Source organism: Chelonia mydas, chromosome 19 (genome assembly GCF_015237465.2).
Source record: "Chelonia mydas isolate rCheMyd1 chromosome 19, rCheMyd1.pri.v2, whole genome shotgun sequence".
Classification (NCBI taxonomy): Eukaryota; Metazoa; Chordata; order Testudines; family Cheloniidae; genus Chelonia; species Chelonia mydas.
In genome coordinates this window covers 7,350,990-7,374,486 of record NC_051259.2, presented here as the reverse complement: position 1 = coordinate 7,374,486, position 23,497 = coordinate 7,350,990, and the positions used below count along the sequence as shown (strand labels likewise).

The 23,497-nt window shown below is 46.3% G+C and overlaps 1 protein-coding gene across 28 annotated transcripts in view; it reads right to left on the bottom strand.

The window, feature by feature from the left end:
- MACF1 (microtubule actin crosslinking factor 1) overlaps nt 1-23,497 on the bottom strand; it is a 252,980-nt gene that overhangs the window by 110,362 nt on the left and 119,121 nt on the right. For all 28 annotated transcript variants that reach the window (XM_037881677.1, XM_043531974.1, XM_043531971.1 and 25 more), the window contains exons 14-35: nt 22,978-23,254; nt 22,289-22,417; nt 21,080-21,157; nt 20,348-20,509; nt 19,577-19,681; nt 18,817-18,912; nt 18,246-18,371; nt 15,695-15,847; nt 15,015-15,169; nt 13,672-13,798; nt 12,700-12,883; nt 12,121-12,290; nt 11,197-11,375; nt 9,522-9,660; nt 8,776-8,969; nt 8,083-8,245; nt 5,966-6,049; nt 5,626-5,733; nt 4,874-4,972; nt 3,128-3,280; nt 2,790-2,878; nt 1,842-1,977 (exon numbers count right to left, since the gene is read on the bottom strand). In XM_037881677.1, the coding sequence (XP_037737605.1) occupies nt 1,842-1,977; nt 2,790-2,878; nt 3,128-3,280; nt 4,874-4,972; nt 5,626-5,733; nt 5,966-6,049; nt 8,083-8,245; nt 8,776-8,969; nt 9,522-9,660; nt 11,197-11,375; nt 12,121-12,290; nt 12,700-12,883; nt 13,672-13,798; nt 15,015-15,169; nt 15,695-15,847; nt 18,246-18,371; nt 18,817-18,912; nt 19,577-19,681; nt 20,348-20,509; nt 21,080-21,157; nt 22,289-22,417; nt 22,978-23,254 (3,106 nt within the window). The remainder of the gene's footprint in view (nt 1-1,841; nt 1,978-2,789; nt 2,879-3,127; nt 3,281-4,873; nt 4,973-5,625; nt 5,734-5,965; nt 6,050-8,082; nt 8,246-8,775; nt 8,970-9,521; nt 9,661-11,196; nt 11,376-12,120; nt 12,291-12,699; nt 12,884-13,671; nt 13,799-15,014; nt 15,170-15,694; nt 15,848-18,245; nt 18,372-18,816; nt 18,913-19,576; nt 19,682-20,347; nt 20,510-21,079; nt 21,158-22,288; nt 22,418-22,977; nt 23,255-23,497) is intronic.

The window sequence follows — 23,497 nt, the reverse complement described above, 5'->3', positions numbered from 1 at the left end:
TGAAGCAACCATACCATGAAGCGATGATAGCCCTAAAGATACTCCCTCATACGGGCCAAGTATCCATAACAGAAGCCCTAAAGTGCCTCTTATAAATAGTTCTAATCCCATCCCACTTTTGGGCTTCACAGAGAGTGCCAGTAACTGCTCTCCGTGCTAATCTTGGTTAGCCGGGAGGCCACAAATCTGGGGGCCTGTCATAATTAGGAAGCAAAGTACACCCCTTTCAGCAAAACAGAAATGTAAAAGGAAACTGACACCCCCCAAATGTTTTCATGCTGTATAAATAAAACACAGCAAACTGTAGGGAAGACTTTTGTATGAAAGCATTTTTCTTTCTGCGGGAGGAGCAGGGAAAGGAAAGAATCCGCATCCCACTCGCTTTGGACCTGCAGGGCCATTTTTAGCTTCTTTTCTGGCAGCAGTGAGGTAGGTGGGATTAATGACATGACAATTTAACCGGGGAGATTGCTACCTCTAAGCTCGGAGTCATTGCTGAAATGGCAGCATGACTTTTCTGCTGCTAGCAAAGTAAAAAAAAAAAAAAAAAATCACTGGACCGAGACATCTGAACCAGGATAGAAATACGTCTCTTTAGATAGAAATACGTATGCTTCATTTTTATGCATACAGCACTGAAAGTGCGGGAGTTTAGATTTCCCATAAATAAACTCAATGGCCTTGCCATCCTTTTCACTTGATCTGCTGGACTGGGACTTCACTATCTCCCATTTCAGTTTTGGCTATCACAAAATCACGTCCAACTTGGCCAGTGCTTCAAAATACAGGGAGCTAGCAAGCAAACACACAGAGATATCCATTGGACACATATATATACATTTACATACACATACAGGTATATCCATGAATGACTGAAGACAGCTAACACCAATAACAGAGGTGATAGGAAGGAACTTCAAACCCTTCCCACCTAGCGCATGAGTGTAACATGAAACGGAGATTGACAGGAACATTATCGGATGCAAATGGGAGATGGACAGGGGTCCAGCTACTCAGTCAGTGAAGGTTTCTCAGATTAGCTGAGGGTCTATCAAGGGGATGATGCAGGGCTGCGTTCCACACAGAGGAACTCAATTTCCTACTATTCAAGGCAAGTCTATTTCTTACTAGTGCGTTCCACAATTTATGCCTGGAGGTGTGAAAAAGGTTGCCCATACACCAGTCTCTATGCAGCTGATCTTCTGGCAAGAGACGTGATCAAAATGTCCTTGCAGAAAGTGCTTAATTTGTGCCAGGGCTGAGCCCTGGCACCTCTAGGCTCGGCAGTTCAGAGCCCTGGCACCTCTGAGCTTGCTGCATCAGCTATGAATGTAAAAAAAATGCTGGAGCCCCAGCACCTAATTGCTTGAGCCCTGGCACCTCTCATTGCAAATTAAGCACCGCTTGCAGGTCTCACCCAGGTCCTACATGACTGTACGCTCTCTATTTTAAAAGAACTGAAAGGACACCCCCATGGCCACTCTGTCTCCTTATTAGATCCGATGTCCACCTCCCTTCTTTCCCATTACAAGATTAAGTCAACCCTGTAGCCTGGGGATCAGCCCTGATCAACAACACTGCAGAGGAGACCCATCCCCTAACAACCTGGAACAGAATACGAAAACCTCTTCTACTCAGCCTCCAATGACCAACTCAGCCCGGACCCCCGAGTGCAATGTATGGGACAAAATGGAAGAGTGGCTGATCACGTGAGATTAAGGACAAAGCAAACAGGCTGTGAATGGCCGGTGGTCATGAGACACGCAACCAAGCAAAGCCTCTTTCATGCCCTGAGGAAAGGTAACTCAGATCTATGCGATAGACGGGATGGGAAAAGGTACCTTGTGCTCCGTCTCCTGGGCCAGATGGCTCTGAAGCTGTTGGAACTGTTCCGCAGAGTCGCTGCAGAGCTGATGGTAAGTGTCCTTTAGGGCACTGAGTTGGGTGGAAATTTGTTCCTTCTCCTGGTCAGAAAGCCTGCAAGATGGGACAGGAAATCTCTTCATGGAGTCCGAGAAAGTGACATGCAGCTCCATGTATTTCAGATTTTCTCCTCCGAATACAAAATGGCAAGCACAAAATGGAATCCCCTTCTCACACTGCTCATGCCTCAGCTGAAGGGTTAAGTGCATTGCCATGCCAGTCACACTCGGCTGAGCACAGGGACCGAATCAGGAATGAAACTAAGCAAAATAGCTGAGGTTGTGAATTACCAGGATGGGGTGAAACCCTCGCAAGAGAATTCAGTGGTTTTGCATTCCATTTCAAATGCACAACAATGGTTCCATTTGGGGGGGAAAGTGACAGTATGTCGTTTTCCTATACAAAAAATGGGCCTATTTTCATTCACATGGTCCAATTTTCAAGCTAAAATCCACTAAATTATCAAAGCTCCTCAATTCTGTTCCCACTGAGATGCATTTGTATATTTAAACACACAGGATTTGAATTTTTATGCTTCAGGGCAAAATGGGTCATTTTAGCCAAAAGCAAAGTTTCTGGGTTGTAAAATGGCCTGGAACAAAATTGGGAATCTCTATTGGGGCGAATTTTTTGATAAAGCTTGCCATTTTCACATACACCTGGTCACCATTCACAACGGTCACCTGGATTCGAAGAAAACCTGCCCACCCATGGAATCTCATCAGTGTGTTCGAGTAATCTGGCCATTAGAATAACTTGAGGTTAATTTCCTTTGTATTTACCATCACCTTTTCTTCTGACAAAGAGGTGTACTACCCTTCCCCACTCTCCTTTCTCTTATTCACCACTATTTGTATTGTACTCACTTGTGGCTATGCTTTGCAAGGAAGATCTGTGCAGTTTTGATGGCCTCTGAGACCTGCTCTTTCCTTGCAGCCAGCTCCTCATTTAGAGCCTGTTGAGAACAAGAGGAAAGCTAAATTCCAGGTCGGAAAGAAGGGAAGCAATTCCCCTGAGGTTACAGCACATGCTCAGTGTTACACAGGAGGCATCACGGTTGCTTTCCTTCAGTGGTTTTGGAAAGCTCAGTTGGAAATAGCAGGATAATGTAGTTTTGGTATGTATAACAGCAGTATGAAAATGACTAGGTACAGGTACCATGCACATATCAGAGAGAGGAAGGGACACAGGTCTCCTGATTTACCTGCTGCTCCGAGATGGATTTCTCAATGTCTCCCAGCTCTTTGCTCTTGAGTGGACCAGTCCTGACTTGCATGCTCTGTTTCAAACCAGAGACCCAGCCCAGGAGTTCTTTCACCTTGTCCACATGCTCCTGCTTCTCTTCCTCTACTGCTTTCTACACATGGGGGAGACAAGAAAATATCCTGCATTAATGTACAGAGGGGCCCAGAATTACTGCAGCCAGAGCCCAACACCAATCAGGCATAGAGCCGTTTGGTGGAAGGAACTGAAATATGCTCTAACCAGGAAATGGGAACGGGGTCTGAAGCAGAGGAAGAATCACTGGCAGAAACTGACCACTGGGCCTGGGAGTTCTGAATGTATTAATTATGACTTTAGAATCACAGAATCGTAGGGCTGGAAGGAACCTCAAGAGGTCTCTAGTCCGGTCCCCCGCACTCATGGCAGGACTGAGTATTATCTAGATACTACCTGACAGGTGTTTGTCTAACCTGCTCTTAAAAATCTCCAATGATGGCAATTCCACAACCTCCCTAGGCAATTTATTCCAGTGCTTAACCACCCTGACAGTTTTTCCTAATGTCCAACCTAAACCTCCCTTGCTGCAATTTAAGCCCATTGCTTCTTGTCCGATCCTCAGAGGTTAAGAAGAACAATTTTTCTCCCTCCTCCATGTAACAACATTTTATGTACCGGAAAACTGCTCTCATGTCCCCCCTCGGTCTTCTCTCCTCCATACTCAACAAACCCAGTTTTTTCAATCTTCCCTCATAAGTCACATTTTCTAGACCTTTAATCATTTTTGTTGCTCTTCTCTGGACTTTCTCCAATTTGTCCACATCCTTCCTGAAATGTGGCACCCAGAACTGGACACCATACTCCAGCTGAGCCCTAATCAGCACAGAGTAGAGCGGAAGAATTACTTCTCCTGTCTTGCTTACAACACTCTTGCTCATACATCCCAGAATGATGTTTGTTTGTTTGTTTTTTTTGCAACAGAATTACACTTTCACTCATCTTTAGCTTATGATCCACTATCACCCGCAGATCCCTTTCCGCAGTACTCCTTCCTAGGCAGTCATTTCCCATTTTGTACTCCACTGATTGTTCCTTCCTACGTGGAGCACTTTGCATTTGTCCTTATTGAATTTCATCCTATTTTCTTCAGACCATTTCTCCAGTTTGTCCAGATCATTTTGAATGTTGATCCGATCCTCCAAAGCACCTGCAACCCCTCCCAGCGTGGTATCGGCTGCAAACTTTATCAGTGTACTCTCTATGCCATGATCTAAATCACTGATGAAGATATTGAACAGAACTGGACTCAGAACTGATCCCTGTGGGACGCCACTCATTTTGTCCTTCCAGCTTGACTGTGAATCACTGATAATTACTCTCTGGGAACGGTTTTCCAATCAGTTCTGTATAGTAGCTCCATCTAGGTTGTATTTTCCTACTTTGTTTATGAGAAGGTCATGCGAGACAGTATCAAAAGACTTACTAAAGTCAAGATCTACCATATCTACTGCTTCCTCCCCATCCACAAGGCTTGTTACCATGTCTTAGAAAGCTATCAGGTTGATTTGCCACGATTTGTTCTTGACAAATCCATGCTGACTGTTACTTATCACCTTATTGTCTTCTAGATGTTTGCAAATTGATTGCTTAATTATTTGTTTCATTATCTTTCCGGGTACTGAAATGAAGCAGACTGGTCTGTAATCCCCTGGCTATCAAATATCCTTACTTCCTCTTCTTCCAGCCGCCGGAGAGCATCACTGATGTACTTCACGTGCTGCGTGGTTAACGTTACCAACGCTGTATAGCGAGTCCGTAAATCCATGAACTAAAAACAAAAAACAAAAAAACAAACCACCATGCGTCAGTGGGAACTCTGGCTTATACAACCACAGTACTTTACAGGGTGAGAAATGGATACAGAACCTCTCATTCGGAAAGATCCCCAAGCACTTCACAGACTAGATATGTTACAGTACCACTGAAATGCAGCAACTCTGAGATGGAGGGTGGCAGCCACCTGACGCACTGCATGCTGCACAACAGCGAGGGGGGAGGGGAAGTTTTGGTCGAGGACACTGGGGAAAACCTTCTACTCTCATAAAAAGACCATGGGATCTTTAATATCCACACGGAGCAGACAAGACCTTGGTTTTTAAAGGTCTCATCCAAAAGATCCACACACAGTATACTGCATGGTGCTCTGTTTATTTACCTTGGAAGGATGAAGGGCTGAGTCGACCCTGTTGGGATTTGAACCTGTGGTTCCAAGGAGTCTAGGTATTTCATACCTGAAGCTTAGAGCACTAAGCCATCCTCTCTGGCTAATAAAAAAAACAGTGAGGGTGGAAATTTTTATATAAGAGTTCAGCAGAAAGGAGCTATTTTCACAGACAGGCCGCTCGTCTGTCTTCTAGGAGCAGAGGAACCTCTCCCCACTCCTCTCCCATGCAAGGCCAGGCAGGCAGGCAGGCTGCTTACCTCTTGGGTGATCGCATCCGAGGAGGAAAGCATGCGTCTGCGTTTCATGGGAGATTTCTGCTGTGATTCCACAAACGCCCTGTATGTCATGAGCTGCAGCTCATAGTCCTGGAAATAAAAGAAGGCAGGGGGTGTGTGGGGGGGAGGATTTTGAATTGTTACCTATTTATTCTAAGATTGGCATTTTCAAGTCTCTCCACACACAGAGCCAGAACATCAAAGCCAACAATAGAGGAGTTTTGCCTCTCTCCTGGCTTAGGAGAACGGAAGATGCAGGCAATGATTGTGCAGTTGACACCAAGCTCTGTGTTCGCCTCGGATTTAAGAAACATGTCATTACCTTGACAGCAGCAGAGTATTGCTGTGAGAATTTCTGACACTGGTCCAGCTTGGCTTGATTTCTGTCGATTACCACAACCAAAGCCTTTGACAAAAAAAAAAAAAAGAAAGATTTTTTCCCCCCTGCCTTTTAAATGAAATTTTCCGCTTATTTCCTCTTTGACTCCTGACCACGTCACTTTCATATTGAACTTGTTCTCTAGAGTCCTCCAGCAACAGAACATTCCTGCCCTTCCATCTGTCTATACATTAAAGAGACACTATGCAAGGTTTGTGATCCTCTAAGTCTGACCTCCTGTATAACAGACCATAGAACTTCCCTAAAACAATTCCCCAAGCATCTCTTAATAAAACAACTAGTCTTGATCTAAAACTTGTCAGTGATGGAAAATCCACCATGACCCTTGGTCAATTGTTTCAATAGTTAATTATATTCACTGCTAAAAATTTATATCTTATTTCCAGTTTGAATTTGTCTAATTTCAACTTCCACGTATTGAATCATGTGAGATCTTCCTCTGGTAGACCAAAGAGCCCATCATTAAATATTTGTTTCCCATGAAGATAGCTACAGACTGTCATCAAGTCACCTCTTAACCTTCTCTTGGTTAAGCTAAATAGATGGAGCTCTTTGAGTCTATTACTTTAAGGCATGCTTGTTACTCCTTTAATCATTCTTGTGGCTCTTTTCTGAACCTTCTCCAATTTATCATCATCCTTCCTGAATTGCGGGCACCAAAACTGGATATAGTATTCCAGAAGCAGTTGCACCAGTGCCAAATACAGTTGTTAAAAAAACGCTCTTCTACTCAAGATTCCCCTGTGTATGCATCCCAGGATCGCATTAACTCTTTTGACCACAGCATCACATTGGGAGCTCATGTTCAGCTGATTGTCCACCATGATCCCCAAATTCTTTTCAGAGTCACTGATTCCTAGGATAGAGTCCCCTATTCTGTAAGTATGGCCCACACTCTTTGCTCCTAGATGTACACATTTACATTTAACAGTCCTAAAACACGTACTGTTGGCTTTCACCACATGATCCAGATCATTCTGAATCAGTGACCTGTCCTCTTCTTTATTCACCTCTCCCCCACAAGTTTGTGCCCTTTGCACACTTCATCAGTGATGAATCTCTATAATCTGCATAAGCCCTCCTGACACTTAAAGATTCTTTGCTATGATGAAGTGGCTTATATTTCTTGTTAAACAGCCATTTTAATTTCAGCTCTTTCAGTACAGAGAGGAAGACATCAGTGTTTGTCAAACAAGAAACACCCAATCAATAGGAGGAAAACATTGTCCTTTCTTTAAAGCTCATTCAGAGTATTTATTTGCTGCTCAAGGAAGGAGCTGGACTAAGACCAGTGAAGACACACAAATTATTTACAGAACAGGTACAGAGGCACACTTCTCCCACAACGTCCCACCAACATGCCTCAGCACTTCCAGGAGTGTAGAAGGTAGCTCAGCCTCTGTGGCCATTTTACGGAGACAAGAAGGGAATATTATCTAGATCTCTCTCTTCCTTAAGTACTGTAACATGAGCGCTTCACCATCTTTAATGCATTTATTCTCACCACAACCCTGTGAAGCAGGGCAGTGCTACTATCCCCATTGTGAGGATGGGGAACTGAGGCACAGAGAAGCTATGGCCCAGATTTAAACCCCCAACTCCACTGAAATCAATGGAAGTTACGCACCTAAATACCTTCAAAAATCTGTCCCTGAGTGACTTGCCCAAGGTCACCCAGGCAATCTGTGGTGGAGCAGAGGCTTGTACCCAGGTCTCCCATGCCCCAGGCTAGCACCCTAACCACCGGCCCTTTGTTCCTCGGTGCCTCTGATGGAACCACTAGGCGCTACCAGGAGACCATAGGTGAATGAACTGCTGACAGTGGCAACATTCAGTAATTACCCTTCTGGGGGGCCATCTGCTCTGGTAAGCTATAGGTGAATGCACACACATTATTGCAAATCCCGTGAGTCATTCAGCCCTTAAGAGAACAAAGATTTGAAGCTGACAAGACAAAAGATTTATTTAAAAAAAAAATATTTGTCCGACTCCTTTCAGCAACCCTATTCCAGTTAGAAAAGCGCCATTTTCTCTCTCACCGTCTGCTGGCTCAGCTGCTCAGAGAGCACCTTGCTGTCCTCTGCTTGCCCAGGTTTCATCAGTTCCTGCTGGGCAGTGGTCTCCTCAATCCACTGGATCAGCTCGCCGTGACACTCCCTGTAATCCCCCAGCACCTCCTGGATACTCTCCAGATCTGAACAGCTGAAAGGACCAATGCAAAAAGGAAACCATCACCAAACTCAAATCATTGCATCAAAACAATGGCTCCAGGTCCAGCCACATGCAGAGAAACCGCTAAAGCCGACGCTTCCCCGGGGATATTTATAGAAACCACAGGTACAGCTCTGCAGGACAGGGAGCATGAGGGGCGTTTCCAGCCAAGCTATGGTTTGTTAAGGGTGACAATGTCTCCAACCAGTAAAGATCCAGATCAGAACTGAACGGAGTTCCAAGAATCAGCCTGGCAAAGGTTAGCAGCTGCTAAGGGAGCTGCAGGATAGGCCGGGGGTGTTAATGACAGGACTTCGTTCTCTATCTTTTGAGTTCTTGACTTTCTTTCCCTGCTTTCCCTCAGATGGGAATAGTTCCTATATTTAATGGTGGGATTTGCCACCCTGGCTGCGAGCAGAAGTTACAACTGGAAAAAGGCCATTGCTATTTCCAAGTCTGGCACAAGCTTCCATCAGAGGCACAGCCAGCAAAGCAGCAAGCACAAGAAGGGAGTGACTCACCGGGTTTCAATTTGAGAGCCAACTCTCTGCCAGCGATCCCACAGCTGGGCTCCCTTCTCCTGGTACCGCTCCAGGTCCATGCTGCGCTCTTGCTTCAGACGATACAGCTGCTCTCCCGTGATTTTAGCCTTTGCCACATCCTCTTCCAACGTCGAGAACACAGCGCTCTTGTTCTTCGCATCACCGAGCCATTGCTTTAACAAACAACAGGACAGCTAAATCCATATTACCACGACCAGAAAGTTTAGCTGAATTTGCTGTTGCGAATGTACAACATGGAATTCTCCAATCAAACGTAAGCAGCTAAATGTACAGAACAGTTAAGACAGGAGAGAGAAATATCTAGCTCTGCCTTGCGTTGCCCTGTGAAGTTTAGGAACAATGATCAGCTCCATCATCTCCACCATCTGGCTGGATCTAGGACCAGGAGGTGCAAAATGTAGGGATCTGTTTCCCAGCCCAGAGCAAGTCATAACGGTGCATTTGGGATCGCAGAGTTACGCACGCTGCGGCTGCCAAGCGCAATTAGCACCAGCCGTGCAAAAAAGCCCAGGCAGCTGTTCTACCTACAGTTCACAAAGCAGTAAGGATTTTGTCAACTCAGTTAAAGCCTCCAATCACTCACGAACGAGCAGGTGGGGTTGACCACAATGCAAATTCAGTAAGGAAAGGGGAGAGTGCCAGAGCTCAAGACGGGAGTGATGCTAATTTCTACTGGATGCTATTGGAAGCATAATGTTACCAACCTGTAATGTAGCTCTGTGAGACTGAATAGCTGTTAGATCAGCAGGGACTGCCTCCTCTTGGCTCAGTTTAACTTCATATCCTTTGACCAGGGACTCTGCTCCTTGGGTACTACGAACAATAACATCCACCGTCTTTAACCTATCGTGTAAAGACAAGAAAGAAACGTGACTTCTCGAACTGAGGATATTCTGTATTGTAAAGTCATTTGGATCATAAGCTGCGGAGAGGAACAGAACAGCTCACTCTGGATCATACCCAACATTCACATTTGAACAGCAGGAAGAGAGATCCATAATGGAATCTAGATTCTCAGGGGAGAAGCCAGTGAACACAAGCCCCTGTATATGCCCCTGAAATTCTAAAACACCTTCAAGTAAAACGGAAGGGATCAAACAGAACAGAACACAGAAGCAGCATAATCTAGCGGTCTGAGTTCTAGGACGAGAGACTGGAATACCAGCATTTAACCCCAGTTCTAACAGCAACTCCAACAAGTCACCTCATCGCAGCGTTCCCATCCCTAAAGTGGGAATAATTAGTTACTTTTGTACAACACTCTGAAAGGGAAAAGTGCTACATAAATGCTACGTGTACTTACTGCTCACCTCCCTCATGGGCTATCCTGAGGATTAGCGCTTGGGAAGTACAAGCGTAGTAGGGATACTATTGGCAAGCAAACTACAGATACCAGCTCTAAGGATCACCCTTAAAGTAAAGCCCAGTGCCAAGCAACCTCACTGTTCCCAGTACATATTGTCTGGCCTTCAATTAATAAGTTGCCAGGGAACCTGTTTTTGTTGGTGTTTTGGGAGGTGCCTTATTACAGTTTTCACGGTGTATCTCAGAACAAGAAATGCATGCTTGGCTGTGTCATGTTAGGGTCCTACAGCAGTGAGTCAGTGAGAACTCCTCCATCCTTCCCTGTTCTTTGCTGGCCAATATTGTTTCATTGGGTCCTTGCACTCCCTCATCTGCCTGTCTGTATCCGTCAGTTGTCTCTTGTCTTACACCCAGACTGTAAGCTCTTTGGGGCTGGGACCATATTTCTGTTTTGTTTCCATAGAGCCTAACACAACGAGGTCTGGTGCCTATGGCTACTAGGTGCTAAATAATAACAACTTCTTAGGCTGGGTCACCCTTGTCAACTGCCTGCTTTTGTCAGCTCTTGATTGTGCTGATGAGAAGTTCGGATGTAATAGCACTGAACATAGCAAGCTGTAATAGCAAGAGGTGTTCTGCACATTTTTCCCACCCAGCTCTGCCAATGCACCTCAACCCTGACCTACAATGGCCCTGGGTATTCCAGCCCTGCACCAGCTTCCACCCCCACGTACTATACCCCCAGCCACATAACACCTGAGCACAGATTGTTCATCATGGTGAATTTTGCCAGACTGATGGCTCAACTTGAACCATTTCCCAGTTGAATGCTGTATCTGAAACCCAGCTGCCTGGAGTGAGTCACCTCAACACTAACACTCAAATATTCTGGAGCACCACTGCCTGGCACCCCTTGCAGCTCTTGAATTTGCAGCATCTCCTAGACATTCCTAAGCCCCGTTAAGAAGCATGAGAGCAATTCCCACCCTCACCCAATTTCAGAGAGGGGAGCCATGCAAATTCTGCCCATATAGAATTCTCTCAACTCCAGAAAATAGGCATGTTCTGACTCACTTATCCAGGTAGATGGAAGAAAGTCCATACACGTGATCCATCTTCTCTACCAGTAGATTGAGCTCAGAACGCAAGTGTGGGGCACTGGACCCAGTTGGAGACTTGTGTAGGAAGCTGTCACATTTCTCAGAAACGTGCTGCAAGTCGGACTTCAGCTGCCGTAAATCCTCCTGCATACGCTGTGTGGAAACAGAGAATTAACATCAGAATAAAGTGCAGACACCCAGGAGACGGAAGCAAAAGTGAACAGGATAAGATGCAAGGAGCGCCTGGTATCAGACATTTCCAGCTTAAAATTCTATTTAGCAGAATCATTTCAAGTCTAAATGGGCTTGTAAATTCTGCAGAATTCACCATTTTCTTCATTCCTTTCCATCATCAGATCAGGATGCTCTGGTCTCAGTGGGTGCAAAGGCCACCTGCAGTCAGTGCTTTGGAAACTGTTGCTTTTTATAACTTTGTAAAGAAGGAATACTTTATGCAATGGATGTTTGCCCAACCAGCCTATGAAAAAGGCAATATGTGCTAGTCTCAGCACATAAAAAGGAGAGAGATCTTTGCAGATTTCTTCCCGGGGGTTTATATTTCTCCTCAAGTGGCCGCTCAGTGGATTGAGGGATAGGCCCAGGTTATATGACCATAGACATTTTCCCCTTGGGGATCTGAAGCGAGGAGACATCATGGGGTGGGTGAAGGTGTAAAATGCAAAAAGGCGGCAAGGCAAGAGAACAAAGATACCTTCATTGTCTTTCTGACCTAAGAGTAAAACGTTCCATCTACAAGATTGCTATGTGAAGCAGACGAAGATGAGAGGGGAGTTCCCTATATAAAATTTATGCCAGGGTATCAATGACCTGTGAAGCAGCTCTCTTAAGACCAACAGTGGGTTCCCTCAAACACTACCTTCCTTCAGAAAGTACTGACCTCCTGCTCTGCAATGTGGAAGGTGTTTTCCTGGATAGCAACACCGTCTGTTCTGGTGCTGCTTGGGGCCTGGATTCGCCTCACTAGTCTCTGTTCACACTCCTCCAGGCGCAGACGGATGTTCTTTAGCTCAGAGAGATATGCCCTGGCAATGGTCTCATCTTTGTCCTCTATTAAGTGACAAACATACCAAAAAAAAAAAAAAACACCTAGGATTAGTCTCTATTAGGAACCGTAGACCCAAGTGGCTGAATTCTTCTGCCCAGAGAGACGCGAACACAGAGGTCTCTACTCAGATGGAAACCAATTTTGCCAAAGGCCTGTCAAGAGATGTGAGGACCTAATGTTTAACCACTGGCAGCAAAGCAAGGACCCCACTACCCAGACCTAATTGGCACCATCTGCCAGTGCTATTTCTCCCCAACAAAAGCCGCACATTCGAATGAACAGCAGAGAAGAGAACAGCCATTTGCAAAGCTAACACTCACAAGCTAGTCTAAAAATTAAGAGCACCTGTAAATCCCTTGTCTCTATCAGCCCCCACAGCTCCATGTCAGTCTATTAACCCTTCCAGCTCACCGTTCTCCATGGACTCCAGCAGATGTTGGAAGTGCTCCTTGCAGGACTTAACTTCTTCCTCCAAACACAGCCGATCGGCCCCAGAAAAGAGCTCTGAGTCCTGGCTGTCGTGCAAGAAGTCCTCATAGTGTGCCTGGAGGCTCTTCATGGCTTGCTGGCACTCTCCTTGGGCCAGAGATCTCAGCTGTGGAAAACCAAAGACTAACTAGAAGGAACCATGCTCCAAACTGCCCTGACCAAGCTCCCAGTTACTGAAAATTACCCGGATGCTTCCCCCATTTCTCACACACAGCAGTAAACATTAATTCACACGCTCCTTTCCTAGCAAGCATCTTTTCAAGGGTGACAACCATTGCCAGGCCACCCCTGGAGCCAGATACTAGTGAGTCTCCCCTTCTCGGACAGGACAGCTCTTCTTGTCATGCTATGCTGCAACACGGCCTTTGCCTTGCCTGGGTTTTTATCTCGCTCCCCCCACTACAATAATCTTTATTGCCTGAACAGAGCTCTCCCATGATTTCAAGGAAAGATATTATGAGAAGTTTGCTTTCCCTGGATCTTTCTTCTGCTTCCTCATTCCTCTCACCTCCACCTCTGTTCACTCCTAAGTAAAAAGGAGCATCAATCCTACGACACCCTAGCTGATTATAGCTCAGGAGCAAACAGCTGATGCTACAGTCATTGCACCTTTCTCTCTTTGCTCTGAACGCCCCAGAGCTCAGACTGTCTTACACTATGCCCCTCAGGCTGATCCCTCAGTTGCCCTAACCCTTCACCCTTGAATCATCTCTTACTATTTTCCTTGTATTCCCTACCCAGGCGAGGAAGCCTTGGCATCATTTCCAACTCCAACCAAGCGGCTGGGATTACACTTAATGCCAAAGCAAGTTAGCTTTCTACATTGCTGGAGAAGACCAGCCTACACTGCAGTGACACGGACACGTGGATTTGTTGGGATGCTTTGTATGGTACCTTCTCCATATTCCAGCCTTGCACCAGGGCAATGTCCTTCCGCAGGTAGTTCCAGGAGATCAGGCTCTTCGTGTTCACATGGAGCTGGTGCCAGAGGGCCATCACCTTCTGGTACAGCTGTTCGACCCTATGACAGGACAGCAGTTCCATCACTACCCAGCTCCCCCAGCATTCTCAGTTACAGCATGGAGCCAGGCATGTGCTTATTCAAATTCAGCCTTTAACTTTTAGCTCATTAAGATAACAACCCAAGGTCGAGCCTAACCGAGTAGAACTAATAGTAAGGCTTGCAGAATGCCCTGATCAGAATCAGATGGGAGCCTTATATCTCTCTCATTCACATGCATTAGATCCCCACTGGGGAATCCCCCCTCCTGCGTGCTGCCTTCTCCAACCATCCAGAAATATTACATCACATGTTCTTGTGAAGTTAGCAGCAGGAGCACTGCAAGAGCCGCCTCCTCTGCCAGGCGGGCCAGCCACACCCAGGAGGCCCCTGGCCCCTCTCCAGGCAGGCCAGCCATGGGTGTTCAGCTTTTTTCCCATTCCCATTAATTTTATTGTTTGTGAAATCACTAGGCTGGAAGCACTAAAAAACACCTCCTCGTTAGCCACACAACAAGCAGGGCAAGGGAACCACCTTGCCCACATGCCTCACCCCTACCTAGAGACCAGAGGGTAGCTCAGTTTCCAGACCCACTTAGATCTTGTCCACACTGGGGTTTTTGCACTGGTGTGGACAGCATTGGTGCAAACCCCTAGTGAGGAAATGCTGCACCATGAGTTTGATCGTTTGAAGCCAAGATAAGCAGCACAAGTCATGATTTATAGTGGTGCAGGCGCATCTAACACCAGGGACTTGCACTAGTGCAAAAGGCTAGACAGTCTAGATGAGGCACCCTTGGTCTCCCTGCTGTTACTGTCACAAGGGAGTCGATCACAGGAACAGGTTTTGTGATACTGGTAGACTGGGAACTGAAACAGCAAACCCAACAGCCATCAGACTAAGTACTTCTGGGTACAGCTCACCAAGCCTGGATTTCAGCTCGTAACCAGAAGACTCCATATCACCACCAATCCCCTGAACCTTCCCCATCACCTGCAACTGAGCCCCACCACATTAACGAGCTAGCCACCTGTTGCAATTAATATTAACAACATGAAGCCCCAACTCCCAGCAAGAATGGGGGGGTTAAACTTTCCCCCAATCAAAACAGATCTGGATGGTCTCAGTATAAATAACCCAGAACATAACGAACAGCTAGAGGCATCTCTTGGTCATTCTAGCTTTAGAATTCCAACCCACAGCGAGCAGCAAGCAGTGAATTGCAGAGCTTAGTTACCTGTTAGCAATGTCAATTGCCTCTTTGTTAGGAGGGGGGATCAGGAAGCACACAGATGGTACCATGGCCTCATTGCCTGTGGGGCTGATCACCTTCCATTTGGTCCTCTGGGAATTATCTTCCAGCACACACTCATCATTCTTACAGATGGTGATCTACGTAGGCAACAAAAATAAGATTGCATTCCAACACCTGACCCATCAATGCCTTCTGTTGTGGCCAGATCCCTTTCTGGGAGACTCCAGTAGGGCTACCTGAGGAAAGGAGGCTTTCAGCCAACTCACTTTAAAATCGAGCAAAAGTGAAGTAAATTGTGAATCACCTCAAAGAGCTGTCTAGAGAGGAAGGGAGGAGAAATTCAGTGATGCTAGGATGCTACCCCGGCAAGTCTTTAGCTAGAAGGTATCAATTCCACCCTCCTATGGGAATGGAACCTTTGCTACTGCTCAGAGAAAAACCAGGACCATTGGAGAAGCTATTTCAGAAGAGGCAATTGCGCTGCCTGCCTCCTTATACATCCCCTCCCTACCTCGCTGTTGTTTCTTACCGTCAAGTGCCATAGAAGGGGTCCAAGTTTCTCTGTTTCCTACTTCCCCACTATTCCCCCAACCCTCTGCACAAGCCTGGATTCTTCTCCTCCCTTCACTCCGAAGCCCGCAGGCTCCTTGCCGTCAGCTCACCTCGATCTGGCGATAGTCACAAACAGCCTTGACCGAGATGGTGCTCTTCAGCACATGGTCCGGATTTCTTGGCTTTAGCTGAACGATGGTTTTGGACCGCCCAACCAAGCTGGCGACGGAGCTCTTCGACTGAATAAGCTGCTCCTTTTCATCCTGGCAAGAATGAAAGTGCGTCTAGTGCAGGTGGCAAAAGAGAACCACTAAATCCCTTAGAGTTGTTGCAACAACCCTCTTGCCCCCTGAAAGGTGAGGGTCTTCCAGGGCTGGGCTGGGCTGGGCTCTCAAGGGCTGAATGGATATGCCAAGAGAGTCCCTCTCACCCCAGCTGTGGGGGAACACACCCCAAATCAGGGCTGGAACCTTTCCTTTCATTTTTGTGCCATTCCAGACAACTCACTTGCTTACCCCCACCCCCACCAAGCTGCATGCAGAGCATTAATTTCTTTTGCTGCTAGAGACAAGAAAATAACAGTCTTCTACAAAATTTAAATTGCAGAGTGTATAAAACCGTGACCAGCAGGACACACCCTCACTGAGGAGGAATTTCTTTTTTGCTGCTTTGGGAAGGCTGCAAAACCCTGTTGAATTCCTCACTTTTATAAAGCAAGGAATGAAGGCATGTTTAAAAACAACACTCAGGATGTAGGTGCAAAGAGTTAAGAAGATAAAACATCCCAGAGAAATGGCTCAGAAACATATCTTCACTAAAGACTTTCCACTACGTTTAGTGGTAAAGCGATCAGAGTTATTAGATATTTTGATAGAAATTTGCCAGCTGGGGTAAATGATATTGCATAATTGGTTTCTGTCAGTCACCGCTGGTCTGATGCTCTGAGATCACAGTGGTTCTCCATTTTCAGAGCATCCTCAAAACAATCTACAGCCATTCCAGTGTAGAAGTGTGGGTAACATTACAGAAATCACAGCCTGAATAATTGATTATGGTCCAGCCCACTTTGACTTATGAAGTCAGAAAAACCATCCAACAGAGAACTTTAACACTCATGCTTTCCACTCTGAGCCCATTAAAGGGTCAATCAGTGCACTAGGAAGGGTGAACGGTCTGAGTTATTTAATGGTTAAAAAAAAAAGAATAAGTGCTTAAATAAACTACCTGTGCCTGTCCCAGGGAGCATGATTGGAAGAAATACAACTTTAACTCATTAGTTACCAAAGAATAATAGCACATGTCAGGGAGATAGCTGGACTTCACCGTTCCTGAGATGTCGGTTACTTTTCAAAACAAGGAGTGACCCACTATCACGCCAGAGTCCTAGTACTTGTGGATACAGCTCTAAGAACCTGCAGCTAGTACAGCTGGATTACAAAGGGCCTGACCACCTGAAACTGGGAGGAGGGAATGCGCCACACGGACCCTTAAGAAGAGAGGACAATGAGTCCAGAAGATTTATCCTGCATGACTCCCCAATAACAGCACCCATGTTTTTTGCTGCAGAACCTCTGGATCAAAGGAATCCCATAAGTAAGAGACTGAATATGGCAATGGGATTTCATGCATCTGAGTTTGTTAACCTCCACTAATACGTTAGTACTTAATCAGTCCAATCTGAACAAGTGTATAAATGTTAACATTTAAACTTTATCAGAGGATTAGCAATTAAATACTTAAGTAAGCCCGCACTAGTTAGATATGCCAAATCAGTAGCTGGTTGACAGTTCATTCCTTGTGTTTTATTATGCCAATTTACACTGAGCGGTTATAAAGTTATCTTATTGTTTGGACTGCTCTATATTACTCCATTTGCATCAGGTCATGAGGCCTAAAGATTAATCTGCCAAAGAGCAGCCTGCTACTGCTGTCTTGATTACTGAATATACACATACACAATTACCCTTATGCTCACTGCTTTGATTTTATCGTTAGCAACTTTCTGGAACTGGCATAACAGATTAATGACAGATTTGATCTGGATTAAGAGTGGGCATTTCCCGCCATCCTTCCCTGCACCGGCTAAACAACCAACTGGATGCAGCCTCCAGCTGCACTTGACCAGATCAGAGTAACCATCTTGGACAACAAAACTCACCCATCACCGTATTTCTACGCACAGAAAGATAGTGTGGTAGATAGTGATGGTGAAACATCTGGACTTCATTTTCCTGTGGTATAAAAGGTCTCTAACCAGCCTGTTTGCACAGCCGGCTCCTCTTCCCTTCAGCAAGGGTGCAAGGATACAGAGAGCCTTGTGCTCTATAAGAGTCCTTTACTGCAGTCACTGATCTTCCATTATAGCTATTAAATTAAAATCAGATTAGTGTAGACAGTGTTCAGTAAACAGAAAGCGGCACAGTTAAGGTCACACAGCCTGTACTTGCACACACACACACACACACACACACACAATCAAAATGCAAAGAGTGGCCTGAGACAGGATAAGCAAAGAACATTCAACTTAACTGTGCTGTTGTAGGAATAAACAAATATCCCCATTTTCCCCTGTAACACAAAAGCCAGGAAGCAGTGCTGCTCCACAGTACTGATTGTGTATTGCACCGAGCCCATGATGTTGGGGCTTATACAAACACCCACCATGGAATCCTGGAGCAGATCTTCCAGGCGGGTCAGGCTGGTGTTCTGGTCACAAGAATACTTCCGTTTGATAGAGTCCTGGAGACTCCGCAGGTACGTTTCTGACTCTCGGGCGTCGCTGAAGAACTGCAAAGCCAAAAAGCATTACAGAAAGCTGTGCGATACAACACACCAAAGGCTATTCATTGCCACAGGCAACACTGAAAGGAACCAACCAAAAATCTCATTAGGCAAGTTTCTTCTGCATTTCTCTCCATCTTTGTGCTGTTGGAGCTGTGAGCACCACCACAGGCATGGCCTGGGCTATAGCGAGAAATCACATCCCACCATATAAAGTGCCCAGAGGACCCGGCAGAAGGGAAAGAAACACATGGGAACAAACTCAGAAGTCCTTCATTTAAAGCTGTGTTCAGGATAAAGCCTATACTGCCCTGCAAAAGGATAAGTGCATTGTGGGGCTCAAACATCAGGGTCAGTTGATGCTATACCATAACCACGGTGCACAACCAGGTTTGGGTCTCTGAACCATAGATCAGGGACAGAAACGCAGGACTGTCCCTCCCTACTATACCTGGAAGTAAGCAGCATTCTCCTTCACATGCTGGTCTACACATAAGCAGAGCTGTTTGATCCATTGCCACTGGGACTGGACAGCTGCACTATATGCCTGGAAAAGACACACATATAAAGAAAACCACGAGTTACAACAACAAAGGACCAAGGTACATCTGTCAACGAAGGGGCTTGAGTCAGTGTTCGGCTAGTTCACTCAACTAGCTTACAACGTTCACATAAGGAAGGAAGGATTTGGTTGTAATGAGATGTCGTGGGAAGTGCCCTGGAATAGAGACCAAAGGAAATAAATTAAAGAAAGAAGGCTCCTCAAGTGGCACTTCCAAGGTAGTTTCCCTCCATCCCCTGGAATTGGTGGAGGGGCTTGTCAGTAAAAAACCCTGCCCTAAGAACCCTTTGCTCCACAGACATGTTTGCTCCCTCAGTCTCATAACCATGAATAATTCAAAGCGAGCTCAGGGCCACTGGCTCTCTTATCCTACCACAGGACCTTGGGCCTGGGCCCGGGACACACAAACATTTATCGTTATTATCTTGGGGAAGGGCACTGTGTAGAAGTGTCTCCCTTGTCCTCACAATAGGCAACCTTATAAATAAAGCTGTTTACGTCTACTTGGAGTTGATAAGAGCAGTTCAGGGTGGAGGTGGATGTGTGGTGTGTCTACAGCATGTCTCCCAATAAGCTGGGTTCAATTGATATGGCTTGGCGTGACACTCCCCAACTCCCCAGCGTATCTGCCCTTCAAGTGATCAGTTACCTCTACAGTCTGTTTGGCCGGGTGATTCTCCAATGACAGCAGCTCCGCCGTATCTTGTAGAGACCGGAACACATCCTGTTTCTCTTCCAGTTCCATTGTCAGCTCCTGAGTAGCAGACACAAGCAAAGACTCAAATCAAAATCGATCGTACATTTCTGTGGAAGCTGTACTTGAGTCATTACGTATCCAGGCCAGGCTGAAGAGGAGCAGGGATGTGGGGCAGGGTTAAAGCCGGTGTTGGCAACAGCACTGAACATTTCTTCAGTTCCTAGCATGTAGGTTTTGAATGGTAACACCTTATTAATATTGTCTTGAAAGGCAGTCTCCTTAACCTTAACTGAGAATTTCTGCCTTGGAATTTCCTTAATTTTGAATGGATACAGCTATAAATAAAACATTATTCAGGAAGTTATCGTTCAAAGTCTAGATGCTAGGAGCTGAGGGAATTCGCAGCCAAGTTTTCAACTCCAGCTTTAATCCTGCCCCACCGGATATTTATTACATGCTCACAAAACTGGAAACCCTGCTGAACAGATTTAGCTTGTCCTTTTGCCTTCTACGCCAGCCACAGTTCGCCAGTGGTGATCATGACTGCGGCAAGCGCTGCGGGCTGAGCTGTAGGAGCTCAGAATCCTGGGAAGCCTTAATTTGAGAGCTTGTAAGCCAGATGGACATTTTACAGCAATTGAAAAGCAATACCAGTGTAATCAGTGGTGCTTGTAACTAGGCAGCCCTGTTCTGATGGGTGCCCTGTGCCTGCACTATACTCACTGAGAAGTAATTCCTTTTGGCTGCAATATTGGGGTTGTTGTCACTCCAGTCATACGCCAGCTCCTCTTCCTCCTTTTCATTCAGCCAGATTAACTCGGCAGTGGCTCGGGACACAAACCCGTACAGGCTCTGGAGATGCCGCAGTCGGAAGCTCGACGTTTCCTGCATTCCATGAAATAACCCACTCATCTCATGATCCATAAATGGATGCTTCTCAGACTCTTCTCTCTTCCAGTGCCCCTGAAGGGGGGCTGAGGACATACAGTTACAGTACTACGAAGATGTCTGAAAAGTGTGTAAGTGAAAACCACCACCCCCGAGATGATGACTCCAGCTGTGATGAGTTGCTCCAAACTGGGAAACATTTCTCATGTCATGTAAGTCAAGCAAATAAGGACAATGAGAACAGCTTAGGAAATTTGGATCCTTTGCCTTGGACACTCAGGGTTACAGGCTGAGTAAAGCCACGGCCTCCATAGCACACAGGCCAACATTGCCAAAATAACCTGGTTTGCCATAAACAGGTTTCCTTTGAATTCTGAAGAAGACGCTAACGTGTCTGCTCTTCTCTCAGCTCTCAATGATTGCTGCTGTTCCCTCTCCCAATCCTCACCACCAGCAGAGTATGGACCCCATATTCTGCATCCTGTGTCAGGGGAATATGGTGCTGGGTGGAGGGGTGGGACTCTCAGGCACCAGAGCATGCTGTGGACATGGATAATGCCTACTCACCATCAGCTTGCAGTACTGTGTCTCCAGCTTGCCGAGCGTTTCTGTGTAGCTAGTGCGGAAATTCTGAGACATTTTACCCTAAGAAGGAAAAAATGGTTCACATTGCCAGTATATAGCTTCAATTTCAGAGCATCGCACCCCATACCAGCCACTTCCCCTGAGTTTTCCTTGAGCAGTAAGGACCAGAAGCGAGAATGCTAGCTGTGGCAAGCGGTCTCTTCTCTGGACCGGGGGGTTAGGGGGGCGGGGGGGCGGAGGAGAGAAAGAGGAGAGGGAAATCAGGCGGTTTCCCTTAGTAAAGGAATAGGGCTCCAAAAGAAAATAAAAAGAACAATTTATGAGAAATTGGGCTTAAGACAACAAATCAATGAGGATCAAATCTGAACAGCAGCCGCAGTACTTAAGCCTCTTTGGTTTGAGCTTTGCCTGCAGAATAAGCTAATGGTGATACATTAAAATCCTGGTTCAATGGGATACACCTTAGATTCACAGATTCTAAGGGCAGAGGGGACCATACAGCACAGGTCACAGAACTTCCCCAAAGTAATTCCTAGAGCAGAGCTTTTGGAGACAGATCCAACCTTGATTTAACAATTGTCAGAGATGTGGAACTCACCATAACCCTTGGAAAATTACTCACACTGTTAAAACTACATTATTTCCAGACTGAATTTGTCGAGCTTCAATTTCCAGTCATTGGATCGTGTTAGCCCTTTCTCTGCTCCACTGAAGAGCCCATTATTAAATGTTTGCTCCCCATGTACATAGTTATGAACTTTATTCAAGTGACCCCTCTTTGTTAAGCTCAATAGATTGAGCTCTTTGAGCCTATCACTAGAAGGCAGGTTTTCTAATCCAATCATTCTTGGGGCACTTCTCTGAACCTTCTTGAATTTATTAACACTCCTTGAATTGTGGGCATCAGAACTGGACACACTATTCTGGAAGGAGTCACACCAGTTCCAAACACAGAGATAACATAACCTCTCTACTCCTACCTTTAATGAGTCTTGATAGTTGAGAGTGCTGGGAGAGCTGGCTGCACCATATACCTTCAAAGGTGCCTCAATGCAGCAGCTTCAAGTGTATTCACCCTCAAAAGCCACCAAACACTCACAGGATCTGATGTCCTGCCCCTCCTCATCACCCCTCCGAGCATTGGCAAACTCTAGTGCCCTCAGTTACACTATCAAGTCTGTGTCCCCTCACCTCGTACATCCTGGCCTCCTTCACACTGGCGCCCAGATCCTCCACGCTGGAGTGGACATGCCGCTGCGTCTCCAGCTGAGATTCCACACTCGGCAAATCACTGCCCCACTCCGCCCGCTCCAGCTTCATCTGAAACAGCCACCAATAGGCCCAGTCAATGTTCGCCATCCCAAAGAGCATGCTCAAAAGCACAGGATCCTGGAGGTGACATCACCTCCTAGCTCACTATTGAAGCAACAGATGCAAAGCCCAGCCCCGGTGCAGTGTGCTCCTTAAGAGACTGACCCTAACAGCGCTCAGGTCAATGTCCAAACTCACATTGACTTCAGGGGCAGCTGGCTCAAGCCCTATGCTCATGTCAAACAGGAGGAGCTTGTCAGGCTGAATTAGTCTTGAGCCCTGCTTTGGAGACAACCTTCCACTATTCCCTGCAAACAGCAGGAGCATCATATGGGAAACCAAACCCAGCTCAGGGCAAGAGGGACTTCTCAGAAACAAGAGTATCTGGTCACCAACGGCATTCCCTGTGCACCAGGGACCAGTTGCACCATCACAACATTTGTGGTTTAAAGAAAAAAAAAAGACAGAAACCCCCTCCACATTTTTCAGTTTTCTGACTTTGTTTTAGTGCCAATACATGCACCTGAGTCAGCCCGTAGAGCTAGTTAAAGCCCAGGGCATGCACGCACCTGCATCTCTTCCACCCAAGACAGCAGCTCGTACACAAATCGGAGGTTGCCTTCGTCTTCAGAAGAGGAGATGGCCACCAGCTCCGCCCGGGTCATGGGCTTCCGGAACCAGGAGGTAGAGGAGGTGTGCGTGCCCTTTGTCAAGGGCTCTGCCCTCAACTGTGTAGTGGTCAGGGTGGACGGCTGTACCAGCTCCAAGGTAGAGAAGTGACCCTTCCGGTACAGGTTAGTGCATTCCAGCCTCAGCGTGACCAGCTCATCTTGCAGCCGGACGATCCTGGAGCAGAGAGGGGGAGGGAAGACAGGAGCTGAGTTACCGATGTCTGGACTCCAGCAGATATATGGAACGACACCTGTTCTCCACAACGATCCTGCTTATCAAGGGTTTGTCTATCTTCTGAAGGAATCCCACCTCACAGGAAGCCCACGGAGAGCATGACACACTCAGCTGGGCACAGCCACTACCACCAGGACTCGCATACCTTGCTTCTTAATGCAGCATATGAATGTGTCTCAGTCT